Source organism: Anolis sagrei, chromosome 3 (assembly GCF_037176765.1).
Source record: "Anolis sagrei isolate rAnoSag1 chromosome 3, rAnoSag1.mat, whole genome shotgun sequence".
Lineage (NCBI taxonomy): Eukaryota > Metazoa > Chordata > Lepidosauria > Squamata > Dactyloidae > Anolis > Anolis sagrei.
Window position 1 is genome coordinate 114,426,193 of NC_090023.1, and position 20,795 is coordinate 114,446,987.

The window sequence follows — 20,795 nt, forward strand, 5'->3', positions numbered from 1 at the left end:
AAATCGCCTCTCCCCCAACTCTCCTGGTATGTCATTTCTATGTGCCAGAAGAGCCAACCGAGGCTTGTAATGGAGAGCAAGTAAGTTTTTATTACTTTTCTAAGGGGTCTAGAGGCTTAAGGGGAAGGGGAGGGCTCAAAAGACACTTTCTAGCAGGAGCTCAGAAGACATTTTCTAGCAGATTCCCCCCATTTCCCTACACTTCAAAGAGTGTTCACATAGTAGTATGATGGGATCCCGGTTGCTCTGTCTATGAATTGTTTTAGAAGTTTGAAGAAACAGGGGGAGCAGGAATTGAATATGATAAGGTTCTTAGTCTCAAGTTTAAAGTTCTACAATGCACTTGATCCTATGTTTTTGTTAATGTCTATTCTTTCTTTATATAAGCTCAGTTTTTAAAAGCCTTTTATAGTTTGGACTAAGGGCCCTTCCACACAGCCATATAACCCAGAATATTAAGGCAGAAAATTCCACAATATCTGCTTTGAACTGGGTTATTTGAGTCCACACTGCCATATATCCCAGTTCAAAGCAGAAAATGTGGGATTTTATTCAGCTGTGTGGAAGGGGCCTTAAATTCACTGACATTAGAGCCCCTAGCCTACATTATTGCCTTCCAACCTTTGTGTGGCCTTCCTCTTTTGCATCCCAAAAATCCACCCACTAGTTTCAAGTTTTGCCAAACTAACAATTCTGAATCTTACTTCAAACGCATACCCTCCAACATTTCACATATAAAAGCCAGGCTGCATTTGGCCAAGAGAGACCAGAGTCTGATCAAGATAGCAAAGTGGATTAAAAAGGAGGAACAGACACTAGGAGAGACTGCAGCAAGTTTGCTTCTGCCTTAGTGTGCAGAAAACGCCTCTTCTCTCCTCTGGAATTAATTGACTGGAAACTTCTTCAGTATTTTGATCTTAGTGTGCAGCAACTGAAGTAAACTGAGGATTAAGGGAAAATGTGGGAGGAGAGAGACACTAGTTCATTTTAAAAGCAGCTGAAAGGGTGGGACAACAGAGAATTAATTGGGCCAGCTACTATCAAATTAAGACAGTTGAAGTATATGTAAGCAGGTATTTTAGGTACAAGGACTTGAACATACTCATTGAATGAAAGTGCCTTTCACACTTCCCACAGGTTTGCTATAAAGCAGAAAGGATTCCTATTCAAGCAAAACAAACCCAAACCTCCCTTGGATACATGGGCATTTTGATTCTTTGGTTATAAATGTAGCCAACGCAAACTCCTGTGTGTTGCTGTTCTTGTGTTGCCAAGGCCACCAAAATTATTGGGCTTTTACTGTAATACCAACATTGAACTGAACAATTATATCTCATATTTACCAGAAGATAATCCTTCAACTATTTTTTGTGAGGTTACATAACCCCTCTCAAGATATTTGCCTTGTTTTGACAGTTCCTCCCCTCAAGAAAACAAGTGTACAGTTTGGGACAAAAAGATAACACCTTTTCTCTGATTTAATTTTGGTATTTTGCTCCCTAATCTTCAAAATATTGTCCTGGATTTGATTCTCCTGTATGTTCTCAGCATCTCTGTTATTAAACAGTGCTAATTAGGATGCTGCTTCTGTCCTTGGAATGCATTAACAGAGATAAGTTTGAACATAATTGTGGCCCTTGCAATGCCCTTAAACTACTCCTTTTCCCTCTGCTCTTTACACTCTCAATAATCCATACCCTTTGTTTACACTCAGACTCAAAAGTGTTTTCAGCCCATGAGGCACGTTGCTTGCGGCCATGATAGCTATTCTGATGTTGTTTGTCCTTCTGCACTGGAGGCTACCGAATAGGAGCAGCCTGCCCTTCAGACACATTCAGAGGCTTATCTATGATTAGATGTTCTCTATTAGATGTCCTAGTGATTGTGTTGAAATTTAATTATATTGTTTAGTTGCTCCCCCATTTCCTGAGCCATTGAAAGGGTCTTGGGGGTTCACAGTGATTTTGTGGTTTCTGTTTATTGACAGTCGCGCCGAGAGTAAGAAAACAAGCAGGTAGACAGTGTGTGCTTCAAGTTAGTGCTCTTAACCTTTTGAGGGTTACAGATCCCTTTGAAAATCTCATGAAAGCCCCAGAAATATGCACTTAAAAACATACACACATGTTCATACAATTTATTTTATTGCCTTAGAAACGGTTTGCTTTCACATAGAAGCATCTGGAGAACAACTACAATGAACACTGGAAAGTAATAGGAAGGAAATGTAAGAAAAAATCATTTTTATCGGATTCCTAGGGATGTGTGGATCCCAGTTTAAGACCCCCTATTTTAGCCTCTAGCTAAGGAGATAGTCCAGGCCAATTTCCCTCCCCTTTATTGGCTACTTTCTACTCTGCCCAAGCATATGGGGTGTGAGACTAACTAGCAAACATTTCCTCCCAGTGCTCATTAAAGAGCATGTATTTTTTGCCTGAAGAGTAGAGAAATACCTTCAACTATTAGCTATTTTAAAGTTAGGAGAAATGATAAAAATAATATTACCATTACAAAGTAGTTGTTATTTGGTTACGACTGTTTTTCAAGATTGCACTATTCTTCTCACTTATTTTCAAACACTTTCTGTCCCTTACATTCTCCCAACCATATTTTCACCCCAAGCCGAATGTTTTCCAAGATGAGCTCAAACAGCAATTAATTTGTCCTTGCACAGTTGGTCAAGCTACTGAGCCTGCTATATTGCCATCAAGTTTATTCACAGGTACTGACGTCTCCCTAAGGATCAGCAAGAATTTTCAAAGCCGGAATGCCTGAATTTAGTGACTCTTCAGTAAATGAAGGTGATTCTCTTTGGAGATATGAATCCAAAAACATAATTTAGTTTGGATTTGTGGAGGTTTAAGCATTTGTAGAATACTGTCATGCAAAATCTTACCCATCACTTAAGCATATGTTACATTTAGCTCCCATAGATGAAAGTAGTAAGTAGAAGAAGTAATATTTATTTTTTGTAGCGTATTAGAGAATTGTGAGGAGGGGGGACTACATGAAGGAAATACAAATATTTACTGCAACATTCTTTGCATTTTAAATATCTCACCAAATATACTGTTTCAGCTTCAATTGTGACAGTAGCTCTAACACACTAAGGGAGGCGTATTGGAACCATTACAGTTCTCTCTGTAGTTCTTTGCTGCCATCTTGTGTTTCTTCAGCTGCATCAGCTTATCTGGCAAAAAAAGCCAAAAGAAAATCCTGCATTGTTTATTTTATTTTGTTTTGTTTTGTTAGCTGAAACAAAGTGAAGCAAATGCAGATACGAAGGAGAAGCTCCCATTGCGTCTACGGATCTTCGAAAAATTCCCCAACAGACCTCAAATGGTAAAAATTTCCAAGCTCCCTTCGGATTTTACAGTCCCCAAAATAAGGTAGTAACCTCTTCCAACTCTCCTAACACACTGCACCAGTGTGAAGAGCATTTTGAGATGGGTTTAAGACTTTCACTGCATTTTTTTGGTTTGGCGTTTGTGTGATCGTTCAGTTTTCCTATACACACACACACACACACACAAACCTTTAGTGAAACAGGTGTGATTATTTAATTGAACGCTTCCAAACTCCAAAATTCATAATTTTCAAAACAAAGTCCTATACATATCAAATCAGAAATAAACTGCATTGAGTTCAATGGAGCTCATTACTCTCCAGCAAGAGTCATTATCTGGCATTGGCTTTCTTGTATACGACACCAAATTTAGCAAAGTAAAAATGGCGAACAAACAAAAATATTCAACAGCAAAATCTGTTGTAAATACTTCAAAAGTCATTTGTTGTGTGTGTGTGTGATTTTTTAACTAAGAGAGAATTTATTAAAATTCTAACATCATTTTTACAGCAGCAGCTGGCATCTTCCATGTCTAGTGGACCATTGAATCCCTTCAGAATTTGAGTTTTTAAAGGCAATCTCCAAGGAGGGACAGTATATAGGTTTGAGCACTGAACTGTGAATCCAGAAGATCCATAGAAACCCATTGTCACTCTCTCAACCTCAGTGGCAAATCCTCTCTGAACAAATCTTGCAGATAAATTTTCATGATAGGTTTGCCTTAGACTCACCATGAGTAAAAAATGTATTCAAGGAACACAACAACATCCAAGGTGCCAACCCTATTTCCTAAATAGGTTTAGTACCTTGTGCTGTTCCATTACAATCAAACAAAAACCAAAGAGGAGGAAAACTAGAAATAACCAGAGGTGGGGGAGAGCACTGCCCAGCTGACATAAAAAACAGAACTTGCCACTGTTTGTAGTTCAAAACTTATCACACACCAAATGTGTAAACTGCAAAACAAGTGATAATTAAAGAAGTAAAACAATCATTTAGAACAGGAAAGTGCAAACTTTTTTGTTCCAAGGACCCAATTTCTTCAGGTTTAGCATATTGAAGTCAGCATGCTAACAGTGGATGGAGCTGAATCCAGCAGTAGACGTGGCTTTTCTCTCCCTCAGCCCCCCAACATCCCATTCAGATTATTCATCCTAAAGATCTGAAATGAATACTTGTAGAGAACTTTTGGATTTAAATAAAGAGTCATAGGCTCCCTACTCCTGGTTTAGGCTAATTTTCCAATGCATACAATTTTAATAGTAATAATTGTTCATTTAATTTAATGATTAAACAAAATTATTTTGTATGACATACCTCTTATGACTTTCCATCTTAATTTTACCTTTTCTCTTCTCAGAGACCAAAACATAGCATGTGTTACAAGAACTTTAGTAACTAAAGTACAAAGTTAATAATAAGTAAAACCAAAATGAATTTCTACTTTTCCTTCAGTTAACTTTCCTCTTTTTTTTGTAATTACAAGGGAAAGTTTTATGAAGCAGTTTATTGATCGACAGCAACAAGACACAACTTGTTTACTAAGAAGGCTTCCATCAGCTTCTTCCTCCTCTTGTGACCACTCCAAAAGGCTTGCAATTGAAGACAAATATATTGACCAGAAGGTAAACAGCAATATATGAGGTTTCCAAAGGTTTTCGGGTTTTTTAAAATTAATTAATTTAAATTGAACTTACAGATAAATTTGTATACAGTGCAGGAATGATTCTGATTATTACAATTCTTTTATAAAATTCCAGTGAGGTGAAAAGATAGGTAGTTTGCCTTATGTTTACCTACTGCAGTGGTTTAGTTGTCCATCAAACAATTTTATGCGCTATAATTTTGTAAAGAAACTCCCCATACCTCAACAACCCTCACGATCTTTGTTTTCTTGATGTGACATACTACACATTTGTAAAGATGCAGCTAACCACCTCACTACCTCTGAGGATGTTTGCCATACGTGCAGGCGAAACGTCAGGAGAAAATGCCTCCAGAACATGGCCATATAGCCCGAAAAAACCTACAACAACGCAGTAACCAATAATTAATCTATTACCTCATTTTTTTTCCCTTTTCTTTCCCTTGGCCCCCCACCCCCCACTTTCCTAGTAATATTTAATGAAAATTATTTGGAGGTGGGGGAAATAACTTATGCACCACTTGTATCCTGTTCATTTCTAACTTATTTGATCTTTAAAAGAAAGAGGATGAAGACAATTTGAACATTTCTTTAAAAAGTTAAAACTGATGCATTGAAGGATGAACCTGACTTCCAGCATCACTAGTTACAGCTGCAGAGTCAAATAACATTAACAATTAAACATATGGTGTATGGAAAGATCATCATCTACCACCCACTTATTTTTGGCAGCAGCAGGGTTTTTTCCAGTTCGGCCATGGAACCACCCTGGAAGTAGTTGTACTGGGTGTCATGGGAGCTGTCAGTGTTGCAGTTCAGCCTGTGATTGTGTTTAAGGATCAGGATATTTTGGATGTGGGGAATGATGACAATGAGGTTCATGAAGATAATGGTGTTTCCAATGATATTAATGCAGAGAATGACCAGGAGATCTCTGTTCAAAGTGTATTTTCTCATGAGAACGTTCCTGAAGGGTGTGGGGATGATGGTGTGCTCCCTGAATTGCTACCAGAGAATTCCCATGGTTTAGAGCCTGAAAATAACTTGGCATCTGGGCCAGCTGCAGAAATTAATGAGCAAATAGATGGACAGGATGTGATTAGTCAGAATAGAAAAGCAGACAAGTCACTTAGCATTCTGCCAGGCTCAAAGAAAGAATGATAAGGGACTGAAGGCTAAAACGTAATGCATTTCTGGCCGCTTGGGACATAGCGCAATGAGGAGATAAAAGTCCCAAATACAGGATCTGTAGTCAGATGAAGCATCGTTTAGAATCAAGTCAAGACCTCTTTCCTGTTTTATGGAAGCCTTGCTTTGGAAAGATTCATGTGTTAAGTGCCTTTGATTCATGGTTTCAGTTCTTGGATTTTATTATCATGTGTAAAGTGCCTTGGATTCATGTTTCTACTTTTTGGATTTTACTATAGAAGTTTCAGCCTTTGTTTTCATGGACTTTGATGGACTAATTCCCTGAACTATTTGTTCCAGCTTATCTCCCTACCTAATTGGATTTACCTATTCTTTTAGAGTGTTTTTTTACTACTGCTTTTTAACAATCTGTATATATAATAAAGAAGAGTGTTTGTTTGTATCGGACAGAGGAAGTGCGGCGGGAGGTGTATGTGGCAGCGTTCTGATTGGCTGCCGCTGTGGTGCTATTTGCATATGGTCTCTGATTGGCCAGTTTCAATAGGCGCCCCTGGTGGAGAAAAGGGTTCATGGCAGAAACGGGGCATGACAGAAGGAAATTTGCATATGGTCTCTGATTGGCCAGCCTCAAATGCAAGATTCCGAGATGAGAAAGAGAGGAAAGGAAAGGCCGGGGCCTGGGTCAGAACACTACCAATACAGACTGAAATAGGCACACAGAGCCCCCATCACCCACTCTACATCCTACTGCAGTTTGGAGGACTATGAACCATGGATGATGGGACTTGCAGTACCACCACTCACATTCTGAGACCGCTGTTAACCTTATCCAATGACTGATCAGGACCAAACTTCGCACATAGACCTCTCATGACCCACTTTACGTCCTGGTGTGGTTTGGCCGGGGATGGACCGTGGATTATGGGACTTGCAGTACCATTGCTCAATTCCTCAGACCACTGCAACCCTCATCCAATTACCAATAAATACCAAAGTTGGCACACTGAGTCTCCATGACACACTCTACACCCAGGTGCAGTTTGAAGGAGGATGCACCATGGACGATGGGACTTGCAATACCTGCACTCCCTTCCTAAGACCATTACAACTGCCAACGATGATGGATCAGGACCACAATTTACACAGAGAGCCTGCATAACTCACTCAACATCCTGGTGCGGTTTGGAAGAATTTGACAATGGATGATGGGACTTGCAGTCACTTCACTCACTCCCTGAGACCCTCGCCAATGACTCATCAAAACTAAACTTGGCACATGAAGCTTCAATGACCCACTCTACATCCTGGAGCAGTTTGGAGGACGACAGACCATGGATGATGGGACTTCAAGTACCTCCACTACCCAAGACTGCTGCAAAACTCATCTAATGACCAATCAAGACTAACGTTGGCACACAGAGCCCCCATGACCCACTCTACATCCTGCTGCAGTTTTGGAGAAGGGTGGACCATGGATGATGGAACTTCCAGTACCTTCACTCACATTCTGAGACCTCTGCAAACCTCATCCAATGACGGATCAAGACCAAACATGGCACATAGACCTCTCATGACCCACTTTACGTCCTGGTGTTGTTTGGAAAAAATTGGAGATGGATGATGGGACTTACAGTACCTTTGCTCACTTCCTGAGACCACTGAGACCCTCGCCAATGACTAATCAAGACTAAACTTGCCACATGGAGCTCCAATGTCCCACTCTACATCCTGCTGCAGTTTGGAGGAGGACAGACCATGGATGATGGGACTTCAAGTACCTCCACTCCCTTCCAAAGATTGCTGCAACCCTCTTCTAATGACCAATCAAGACCACACTTGGCACACAGAGCCCCCATGATCCACTCTACATCCTGCTGCAGTTTGAAAGGGGATGGACTTTGGATGATGGGACTTGCAGTACCTTCACTCACTTACTGACACCACTGCCACCCTCATCTAATGACTGATAAAGACCAAACTTGGCACACAGAGCCCCCATGACCCACTCTATATCCTGCTGCTGTTTGTAGGAGGATGGCCCATGGATGATGGGACTTCAAGTACCTTCACTCACTTCCTGAAAATAATGCTGCCATTATCCAAAGACCAATAAAGACCAAACTTGGCATACAGAACCGCCATTACCCACTTTCTCTAATAACCCGGGCAACGCCGGGTCCCCAAGCTAGTCTTCAATAAATGGATTGCATTTCTACTCAGCTGTGTAGTGTTTAAAGTTAGAGGGCTTTCCTTGTCTGGAGTGCAACAGTCAGGCTCAGTGGTCAAATTAAAAAAATGTTGCTAATGATAAAAAGAAGCCTGTGTGAAGAGGCTAGTCATCAGTTGACTCATCTGCCAGCTAACAACAATTCACTTAGCTGCTGGGAGAACAGATGAAATACGTGGGGTCCCACATATGTTTAGGTATTTAAATTGACCTCTCATTTGCTGGGGGTGAAATACCACCAATAACCCTGGGCTGGACATGTCACTAGAATCCGTCATCCACAAGGCCCCTTTAAAGAATTTCCCAACTGATGTGACAGGGTGTATGATAATGAAACCAGCTTGGGAGCCTTCTGCTATATCATGCTAAAATGCCACAAAAAAATTAATAAAACCTGAAAAGAAATAAACTTACAATTGCAGAAGAACCCATGTGGATTTACAGAAATCCAAGAACAGGGAAAGCTGGAAGGGCAGTAAAAGCATAATTGACCATGTATTATACACCAAGTGTGAGCTCCCCAGGTTGACCAAAGGGGAAAAATCTCCCTTCTGCTACCCACTGTGTATAGCTTGTCCTTAACAAACAGAGTCAACTAGCCATTTGATTGGCTGGGTGCTGAGAGAAAAAAAATGAATGGCAAATAGGGAACAGTGTACCACAGGAGAAGATGGCAGCTGCTAAACCTCTATTCCATCTAACAGCAGCCTTCAAACAGGGATTCAGTGGAGGTTGTGACTTGTCCCACCTCTCTTGGGAGTGGGATAAAATTCCATTGCCATCAATAATTGTGCATGAGAAAAAGTGATTGAGCATGGGAGGGAGAGATTGTAAAATTATGAAAGAAAAACACGCAGGAAGAAAGTTTAAATCCTCCATACCCATACAACCTTATCACAATCCAGCCATACAAGCTTTAAATAATTTCAGCTGTGCACTGTAAGTCTAATGTAGTACATATCTAGGTTGAACCTCAGACAGTTTTGCACAAGGCATTGGAAAACTGTTGCCAAAGATATTTGGGCTACATGGATGTGACTTGCTGAGAAATTATTTCTTATACTCCATGGGAATTTTATCTGTTTTGATGGAACATTAGTTGCACTTTGCTAGACTAATGCTGTCTTTCTACAGTTACAATTACCATGGCAACCTCCCATTTAAACATACTGATTTCTTCCCAAATCTCTTTGCTGGCATAAAATTGAAATAGTAACATTTAAAAAGAATACTTGTCAGTGTGCACAGTAAAATGAAAGAAGCTTGGGTTTCTTGTCAATTAAACACAGAACATTGAAACCAACAACAGTGACGGAGACATTCTGCTCACAGCTGCTGCTTCTATTGTGCACCCTATCTATGTTTCATGTAGCATGAATTAGTGAATCTAGAACACTTCATAGTGTATAAAATGGTGAGGACTAGACTTTATCATAATTTAACAAGGACACATTTCTAACTTGGTTTGTTTGTTTTGATTACTTCTTTATTGAAATATGTATATCCCACCCATTATCCGGAGATCTCAGGCCAGCGTACCAAAAAACAATGTAACAAATGTAAAACAATACATATAATGAAAATACTTTCAAAATACGAAAAGCTGAATTAAACAATTAACAAATTTTAATGATAGTTAAGCAGGTTTTATAAAATCAATCAGATCCCAAAAACATTCATGAACAGGTTTGCTGTAGGTTTTTTGGGCTGGATGGCCATGTTCTAAACACATTCTCTCCTGGCATTTTGCCTGCATCTGTGGCAGGCATCCTCAGAGGATGTGAGATGCAGGCAAAATGTCAGGAGAGAATGCTTCTAGAACATGGCCATTCAGTCCAAAATACCTACAACAACCCAGTGATTCTGGTCATGAAAGCCTTCGACAATACATTCATGAACAGCCATATTTTCATCTCTCAGGAGCTAGCTTAGTGCCAGTTAGGTCTCCAAGGAGAGAGTCTTCCACAGTTGAAGTGTCACTGCAGATAAAGTAGACTTTTTGTATTGCCCTGAATTTAGAGACAAAGAGGGAGGCCCTAAAGCCAACAGCTTCTCGGTCTCAAGAAGGTTTATAGAAAGAGAGAAGGCCATCTTCATATATTGAGGAATCAAACTGTTAAGAGCCCTTTGAGTGAGAACACAACAGTTTACCTTAACCAGCAAGATATTTTGCCTTCCAGGGGGTGGGGGCAAATTAGAATGGTTATTCTGTCAGTAGGGCTTTATTGTTCTTGCATTCCATATAATGCTTAGTTTATAGGTGCTTGGTAAATAATAAGTGCTATTAAATGGATCTCTAAATTTAATCACAATCAAAAGAATTAAAAAAGAGAAGAAAATCATAGCTTTCTCAAAATGATATAATAAGATGGTGAGTTAAATCTGTCACACTACCAAGGGATACATAGCCAAAGGTAATTATGTGAGTCATAAATCCATCTCAACTATCCTCTTGATAGATGATGCACTGTGGAATCCAGACATAATAGCTTGTGCAAATTCCAGACCCAAGGCCCTTCGCAAACACCTTGACTGTATATTTATAGGAATCTTGACTGTGAAATTGACACAAGAGATAAGCAGATTTAGGAATGTCTCTCTTGTATGAATACAGATTAAAAGGGATTTATTTGGCATTTCTGTAACTTAACACATTCTCTTCCTAATTCTTCATGACATTAGTTTTCATATCCAAGGAATGATTTAGCTCAAAGTATCTCTGTGTGCATATGTGCATTTGTAGTGCCCACTTTCTCCAATGAGAGAAACACCAGAAAAAAATCACAAGAGAAAATAATATAATTCCTCTCACCTCGTGGAAGCAACGTGTTGCAAAATAACTAGTTCGTTCTGTTAGAACCTCATCACAAAGGCCCATGGATTCTCCACGCATTGGGGGGAGCATGGAGAATCCATCTCTCCATATCCTACTTCACGTGGCTTATCCCGACCCCCATCCCATGAGAAGAAGCATCGTTGCCCAGCTTCCCCCCCCCCCCCACACACACACACACTATCCTGAAAGCAACAGAGGAAGCCTCCCATGTTGCTGTGGCAGCGGTATATGCCACCCAGAAGTGCACGTGCATTGTGTAATGAGCTCTGTCCTGAAAAGGGAGAGCAAGCAGCATACAACAGAGAAAATCTTGTCATAACTGGATTTTGAAAAATTTGATTTGTTGTGGAAACAAGGATTGGTGATAAAGTTTCATTTGCAACACCTTTTTGCATGATAATTCTTTCAGAAGTGAATTTCCCTTCCTAGGGGTAGATTTTTCTCACTTCCTGTTACCTCACCTCTGTTCTTAAGTACTAGTCATTTGTAAGTCAAATGTTTGTAACTCAGGCACTGTTTGTATTGACAAAATCAAATAGCAGTGGTTCTTCAGATTTTCCAGTGAGGCTATTTCAGAGTTTCTAAAGAAGTCAAGGACTTAACCACCGAAATATGCCCTTTGGTTTCACCTTGTAGAATAATATCCTGTACTGCATAGCATACTGTAGGGTGGACATTGGGTAACATATGGTCCGTGGATCTCATGCACCCTCCAAGTTCCTCTTCACCCCTACATTGCTTTCCCTCCCCCCAATCCAAAATCAAGTTGCCCATCCCTGCTCTGGGGCCACTAAAACAGCACATTCAGCACAAAGAGTTTGATAACTGAACAGAATCAGATGAGTTATAGTGAAGTTAACGAGCTGTTCTTTTCTTTTCCCCTCCTCTCCCTGCCATTCATCTTCCATTTTTTGCATAGTTATCTACATTGCCCTATTAATAAGCAAAGTGCATCAAGGCAATTAGCTCATTCATCCGAACCATGAAAGATCTTATTCTCCAAAAATCCTTTCAGTTACAGCTTTAAAATGCACTTATGGGAATGAATTCAAAGTTCTAATGGAAGATCTGAATGGAAATTATCAAATTAACACCCTCCTCGCCCTACTACCAGTCTATGGAACCAAAGTCTGGTCTTTGACCTCTTAAATTTTGGATGCTTTTGACATGAATATGGAGTGCTAACTCAATCCAAAATGCTTGCTTGGTTACTCTTTCATATCAGAGCTTTTGACTCAACTTAAACATGCCTTTAATTCCAAATTCTTTCATTAAACACAGATTAAGGTCCCAATATTACCAGCTACTTTCATTCAGAGATAGCCAGGATAATATTATGATAATATTCTCTTGATAGGTTCTATGTTGTCGATTTTCCTGAAATGCTCTCTCTACATATGTCTGCAGCAGAGGTGTGATAAAGAAGTATTTCATTTTTCCATTTCTGCTTTCTTTCTTGGGCCCCAGCTAAACTGCCATATAATGCAATTCAATGCAGTCACACACAAATACACCGGCTGTAAATTTTCCCACTGGGGTGTCCATGTGCATTTTGCGATGTAGACGTTCTTTCAAAACAGCACTGTAAACTTGGTGGCTCTAATCCTTCAAAATAAAGCTTATTGAGCCATTTAAATAACTCATTAACTAGTCCCTCTATACTTAAAAGTTTTCATAGAAATATCACTATAGAACAATTCCTTCAGAAATTAATTCAGGGCTCCAAAGGGAGTACAAATTCCAAATATGCAAAGATGCCTGGTTTACCATATTAGGAATTACCTGCTAACATTTGAGTTATGTACTTCAACATCACAATGTATATTAGTCAGTAATCTGATCAGTGATGGCAGATACATTGCTGCATTGTCTTCTTTTCACAGCTCCGCAAATCTGTTTTCAGCATTAGGGCAAGAAACCTTCTGGAAAAAGAGACTGCAATCAATAAAATTCTTAGGTAATGGTTGTGATTTAATAATTTTATTTTAAATACATTTGCAAGTAGTTTTCAGTTGCTGAATAATGAATCATTTTGTCCAATCTAATTCTTTTTTCCTTTGCGTGAAGGGTAACAGATTCACCCCGCTGCCCTTTTCTTTCCTCCACAAAGCCAGGCAAAGCATGATGCTTTGACTGGCCTTTGTGATAAGGTCATTAGTCTTTCAAAGCCAAACCCAGATGTAGCCACTGCTTCTAGAAATATACCATGTTTTCCTGGCCTGAGTAGCCCAATAAAGCACCTGGGCCTCACTGTATTGGAAGAGGCATACTCTTGTGAGGTAACTCATGTTTGCTGCTTATATTCAGCAGGATTAGTAAAACAGACGAGCATGAGAACTCATGCATGACTCTGTAATAACTATTACATCATTGAGATTTCTTTTTTCCACCCCACCCCCTCTAATCATCTCACAAATGATGGTATTGGTATAGGGTGGTATAGTGCAAACTGAGGGCACAAGCCCCACATGTAAGTAGGATTTGTGCCCTCAATTAGTAGGCCTGTGATGGAGAAGAGATTGGTGGCTGACCATACTTTGACATATGATTCTAGGGCATGGATTGTCAAGAGAAAGAATGAAAAGGACTCAGTCAAATCCTGCTTCTTTGCTATTCCCTTGCTCTGGTCGGGAGTGTCACACAAGACTGTGGATTGTGTGCTATGTTTTTTCAGTTTGTCCTTTTTTTTTTCCTTTATGTCTATAGAATTTTTTCATTGTTATAATATTGCTTCCCCCCCCCCCCCCAGGGCCTGCACTCGCCAGCGCATGCTCAGTGGTTCCTTTGAGGGGCAGCCTGCAAAAGAAAGGTCAATTCTGAGTGTCCAACATCATATACGGCAAGAACGCAGGTAAGTGTAGATACAAGCAAACTATTTAAGGAAGAAATGTATGTATCAAGAATGGCATAGCTCAATGTTTACATATTTATAGCAAAAACCATGGCAAACTCATTGTCATGTATTAATTAAAAATACTTTTTCAACATTCAGATGTTTCCATGGTATCTAAACTATTAGTTTAAAAGATCAGAAAATGTGGTTAATGTGCTAATTAACGGAGGCCGAATAACATGCAAGCTAATGATATAACCTTTGAAAAAAAAACCCAATAAGCATTACATAAAGATAATGATGTTAGCATCTCTCATCCAGGGGAATGTACTTATTTCAGGTCACTAAGACATGGATCCAACAGTCAACGAATCAGCAGAGGAAAATCTCTTGAAACTTTAACTCAAGATGTAAGTCTATACAAATATTACTCAGACCATAATATTATCATGTACCACTGAGTTATTCAAATGTATGGCATCTCTAAGACAAACCTATCATGGGATTCCTTGGCAAGGTTTGTTTAGGGAGCCTTTACCTTTCTCTGAGGCTGAGTGTGTGTTTTGCCCAAGGTCACCCAGTGAGTTTCCATTACACCACACTGACCATAATATCTGACATTATAGTAGAAGTGATGTCTATGGTAGTTCAGCAAATAATAACTGCTATAATCACCATTATATTAATACACTATCACTATTGTATTAATCAAATTAGTTTCTATCTAGAAGAAAAGCAAAAAACGTGAGCCTGTCTGTCAGAATAATAGCTCCAATATTACAAAACCTGTCATATAAAGTTTGGCAAATAGACTACGGGGATCCTAAACATAATTATGTGGATTATTTGGGTTTTGATGCATTACTTAATTTTAATTAATGTGTGTGTGTTTTGATGCCAGTAATATAATCAACAGTCCCTAAATGGCAGGTGTTCATAATTAGCACATAAAATCATTAGTGATCAATATAATTTGAGGCCAGAAGGAAACAGTTCCAGGGATTTATAAAAGTCCCTTCCCAACTGCCAGTATTTTTATTAGTTCAATAATAAGCAGACTTGGGTTGGAACTACTGGTTTGGCTCCGAAGTTTCCTATTAGGTCAGAATTCATACTTCCAAGGTACCCAGTAACCTCTCTACCACTCATCAAATTTACTCACTTAAGACTCATATTCAATGACCGCTGGTGGTTTTTCAGATCAGTGCAATAATGATTTCACTCTGAATTTTAAGTGTGAGCTTTCAGGGAGTTGTTCAATGTGCTGAAACATATACTGAAAAATAGATAACAAGTCAATCCTGCTTGCACTGATTGCCTCCTGTGAATACATTGAAGTGTCACAGGGTGCCCAGGATATATGCCCTGACATTGAAAGGAACAAATTTCAGATAGGTTAATTTTACATGTTGCAAAGCCCTATTTTTAAAAATGTCAAAAAAATAACTTTACTAAGAGCTATTTCCATATAATGTGTGGCTTTGAATAAAGACTGTCTTAATGTCAAGCACATTAATAAGGAAATATAGGGACTGGCTCCTATTTGGTTTCTTACACATGAGTATATTCCGTTATGTAATTGGATGTTTTTGTCCATACAGATAGCCATACGTATTTCAAAATTACAAAAGTAAGCATGTAGTGTATTGTCACTGGTATACATTATATATGTAGATTAAGTTATGCACTGGGTTGTGCAATGTAACAATTCACTAAGAAAGCCAACTTGCACAGCTGCCACAAGACTCCATGAGCATAAAATTATATTCCATTTTCTCAATCACGGCTAGTATTTCTATTTCTTGACCTCATGGTCAATGATAAAAAGAACTGTTAGGAATAGCCAATAACAATCTTCCACTGGAATAAAAGATTAGAGGAAATGGTAGATAGAATGACAGAGGAAATCTTCAGTTGCTGGTGGAAACCGCTTCTGTTTCAGTGCTTCGAAGTTAAGGCTTTTCTCCATCATGTAGGACCTCTGTGAAGGAAGCCAGGTTTGTCAACATTTCTTTTGTCTTCAATTTGCTAAAGTCCAGTCTACTTAGTGTTAGACCCTTCTAAATTGCATTGATATCATTACTCACTCTCTCTCGCTATATGTGTGTGTGCGTGTGTAATATATCTATATAAATAAAAATGTAATGTTCGTTTGTGGGATTAACAAAACTCAAAAACCAGTGCTCCAATTGACACGAAATTTGGACAGCATACACCTAACAACCCAATTTATGTCCTTCACTCAAAGTTTTTTGATTTTGTCATTTGGGAGTTGTAGTTGCTGGGACCATAGTTCACCTATGGTCAAAGAGCATTCTGAACTCCACCAATGATAGCATTGAACCAAACTTGGCACACATGACCAACGGAAAACACTAGAAGGATTTGGTGGGCATTGACCTTGAGTTTGGGAGTTGTAGTTCAACTACATCCAGAGAGCACTGTGGACTCAAACAATGATGGATCTGGAGCAAATTTGGCACAAATATTCCATATGCTCAAATATGAACACAGATGGAGTTTGGGGGAAATACACCTTGACATTTGGCATTTGTAGTTACTGTGATTTATATTTCACCTACAATCAAAGAGTATTCTGAATCCCACAAACGACAGAATTGGGGCAAATTTTCCACACAGAACCCCCATGACCAACAGAAAATACTTAAGGCCATCCAGTCAAACTCTCTTCACCAAGGCAAGAATAAGTAATCAGAACCCTCCTGACAAAGAGCCATCCACCCATAGATATAGATAGATAGATAGATAGATAGATAGATAGATATGATTTACACACAGAGAGATATATAGTATAGATTTGAAAGGGACCCCTAAAGAAGGACAATTATACATATGTGCATGTTCCAGAGTAGGCAAACCAGACAATCTCCACATCAACACTGACAAAGGAACAGCAAGAAATACTGTTTACCCACAAGCATAAAGAAATTACATATATTAGAATCCAACACTTTCTCATTACTTTATTTTCCAGATCACCAGGCTGGGCCACAGCAACACGTGGCAGGGGACAGCTAGTGTGTGTGTGTGTGTATGTCTATGTGTGTGTGTGTGTGTATATATCTTCAAACCAATGTGATATAAAATGCTTAGTTTTAGCTACTGTAAACCAACTTGATTGTTTTTGTCTCACAGTAAAAAAACAGAGAACGTTGCTTTAGATATTTCTTCTTCTTCTTCTAGCATTCTAACACAGTGAGGTACAGAAATGCACAGAGAGAAGACAGTGAAATAAAAATGATCCAAGAGAAGAAAGAACAAGCAGAAATGAAAAGGTATTTTGGATATACATTTCCTATGGGTTTCTTATTTAACATTTCTTCTACGGTTACTCCTAATTCAACAATCTTAAGCAAATAATTAAATGGGCTTTTGCTGATTAGTCAATTAGTCTTTTGTTCATTTGTATGAAGTACATATGGCTAAGCACAAAGTTTCTGAAACAAATTGCATGCTTTTCTTTTTAGATGATGTGCACAAATACCAGAGCCAACATAATGTGAGAAGCATTCTTATTTGCATGAATCGGATAAATTCCTCTTTGAGGCAGTGTTTACCATCTGCAGGTTTTATAAGCACATTTGTTTCTTTGTGGTATTTACAGGCTATATTCCAACATTAATCTCCCAAGGCAGTTCACAATATATTTTTTAACAGATGTATTATAATAAATTATAATCCTATCAAACCACAGTCTAAAACTATTATAATAACATTGTAAACAACATCATTTTGATGATCTCAATAAGTTCAAACAGTATAGATAAAAAACAAGTAGTGAGTAATAATAACATTAGCATTTATTAAATTGAAAGCATTAAAATATCAGTTGAAAGCATTTTAAATGGACAGAATGCCTAATCTAATGCTACACTGTTGCTACAGCTATTTCCACTCACTTGTGCTTGGCATAGCTTAGAAATGCACTTTGGGAGGGGGTCTATTTATTTATTTCGATTTATTTTGAACATTTTTACCCCGCCCTTCTCAACCCCTGGGGGGACTTAGGGCGGATCTAGTTCTGGAGAATGTTTTAGGGTATACAGAGACTAGGTTTGTAAGGTTGAATATGGAATGGTGCTCTTGTAACCATAAGGCCAAATGTATTAAGAATTATAACACAGTACCATAAAATTCTGTGAGTGTAAGGCCCCTTCTACACTGCCATATAAAATCCAGATTATCTGCTTTGAACTGGATTATATGGTAGTGTAGATTCATATAATCCAGTTCAAAGCAGATAATGTGGATTATCTAATTTGATAATCTAGATTATATAGCAGTGTAGATCCATCCTAAGAGAAGATATCTGTTTCCCCTGCCTTTCCACCTCAAACTTTTATATCCAGATCGCTCTTAAATGTCTTTAGCCTTCCTGGTGGAAAGGGTAAGGGGAGCAGAGAAGCCTCAAGCTCTGTTCTTGCCATATGCAAACTTTTGTTGAAAAAAAAAGCTCTCAAAGTTTAGAAGCTTTATTTAAGCAAACAGAAGCCCCTTCCACACAGCTGCATAATATCCACATTGAACTAGATTATATGGCAGTGTGGACTCAGATAAGCCAGTTCAAAGAGATATTGTGGATTATCTGCCTTGGTGTTCTGGGTTATATGGCTGTAGGGCCCAGAGTTGATCACAATACAACAGGGATGGGGAATGTTCTGCCCAGGGGACACATGAGGACCTTCATCTCCCATTCAAAGACTGATCAAGTACTGACTTAGATCTGGTGCCTTTAACAATCTTACAAAAACTGAATTACAGTGCACAGAAAAGAGCTCAGGGGTCAATGATACCAACATTGGATGTGTCCCAAATCCAAGATGCAGAATAAGAACATCAACAAAAGCAAAAAAAATGCACCTAAGACCACCAAGCCATGGCTGCTGAGGGTGAGGGAACACCTTTGATTTATTTTATGTATCATGTCAGGAGCAAACCAAAACACTTGTATTGCATTAAAACCAACCAACCAAACAAACAAACAAACAAAAGAACACAAAATTTGCAGACTTGGTATTCTATTAAATGCCCTTTGACCAGTAGCTGGCCACTTGGAGTGCCTCTGATGTTGCTGTAAGGAGGTCCTCCATTGTGCATGTGACAGGACTCAGGTTGCATTGTAGTAGGTGGTCTGTGGTTTGCTCTTCTCCACATTCGCATGTCGTGGATTCCACTTTGTAGCCCTATTTCTTAAGGTTGGCTCTGCATCTCATGGTGCCAGAGAGTGGTCTGTTCAGCGCCTTCCAAGTCACCCAGTTTTCACTCCAGAAGCGACCAGAACTCACTGGATAGAGACCAGAATTAACCTGCCTGTTGTGTGCCTGCTATGGCAGGTCACATAATGAGAATTTCATTTGAACTAACCCTAAATGTTTAATCGAATTTGTCTTTCTTTTGGGGTGCTGGATATGGCTTTTTCTCTCCATGATCCCATGCAGTATTCTATTACTTGTCACTAGTAGAGTTATGCCTGGGGAGGTAATCTACAGTCGCGAAACCTTAGAAACCTTTGTAGCACTCTCACTGTAAGCCACCATAACATAGGTCATCCATCATTTGTTTCCAGACTACTTTCCTGTCTCTTAAAAGTGTGACTCAGTGGCCTCCGCAATATGAGACATAAGTTTAGAAAAAAAACCTAAAAACCATCAATGCGCTTCTGTCCACTGATAAAAGGTCACAGATGTGGACTCTGACATCACTGGATCTTTAGAGCTCTCCTGGTGGAGTTAAAATATGTCCTAGGGTTCTCTCTTGGACATAGACCTCACGTTTTGCTGTCTAACTTAGGAGGGCACCAAAGTATTGTTGGACTTCAGTCACTGACCATCATAGCTAATATTTATTGGAATTTTCATTCAACAACATCTCAGAGCTTAAAGTTGGAAACCACTAAACTAGCTCACACCTGCATCCACCAAAAAACATAGGGGGTTTTCTCAAAACAAGGTGAGTTATCAGAAGCCATGAAATTATTATAATAGATTATTATCATAGTTGAGCAGTGGTTTCTAAGGTTTCTAAAGTTAAACTATCAACAGATTCCACAGAGCATGGGTCTGGCAATTTAAGAATTAAGAGAAGATGTCCACATTTGACGGATATGTTTGTGGCTATCTTACAGTCCTTTGTATTATTTTTAAAAGGAAAGTCCAAGAAGAAGAACTGCGAGAGAACCACCCCTATTTTGACAAGCCTCTTTTTATTGTTGGCCGTGAACACAGATTCAGAAATTTCTGCAGAGTAGTTGTACGAGCACGCTTTAATGCGTAAGTATATGAGTACTCTCTGATTTTGTGTGTTTGTGTTTCCTGCTTTGATAGATCATATTACTTCACCCCTTCAAGCATCAAAACATAAGTTCTGTCCAGACATTACTTGATTCTCTTTTGAAATTGCTATAAGCACCTTTGCATTTGGGTACACATATATTGCATGTAAGAAGTGCCAGGATGGATTAAAACTAGAGTCATCTTGTCTGGTATTCTGGTGCCAACCAACTGAGTTATTAGGGACAGGGCATGGGGACCTTTCTGTAGTTCTCAGCACTTGCTATTCACACTAGGGTTAAGTGAAAAATTTGTTTAATTGGATATTTGAAAGAATTTTCCAAAATTTCCAAATTTCTTTATCTGTGAAGTGGAAACACTTTGATATGTGAAAAAAACTAAATGTGGACAAAATACAAATGGACAATGTTGTGTTACAAGCCTGAAATTATAATATAGATTCATCAGGTGC

General features: G+C 39.0%; 1 protein-coding gene across 3 annotated transcripts in view; it reads left to right on the plus strand.

The window, feature by feature from the left end:
- Positions 1-20,795, plus strand: part of NALCN (sodium leak channel, non-selective) — a 275,342-nt gene that overhangs the window by 221,157 nt on the left and 33,390 nt on the right. For all 3 annotated transcript variants that reach the window (XM_060769568.2, XM_060769570.2, XM_060769569.2), the window contains 7 exons: positions 3,250-3,386; positions 4,830-4,968; positions 13,084-13,157; positions 13,950-14,051; positions 14,374-14,443; positions 17,238-17,329; positions 20,201-20,323. In XM_060769568.2, the coding sequence (XP_060625551.1) occupies positions 3,250-3,386; positions 4,830-4,968; positions 13,084-13,157; positions 13,950-14,051; positions 14,374-14,443; positions 17,238-17,329; positions 20,201-20,323 (737 nt within the window). The remainder of the gene's footprint in view (positions 1-3,249; positions 3,387-4,829; positions 4,969-13,083; positions 13,158-13,949; positions 14,052-14,373; positions 14,444-17,237; positions 17,330-20,200; positions 20,324-20,795) is intronic.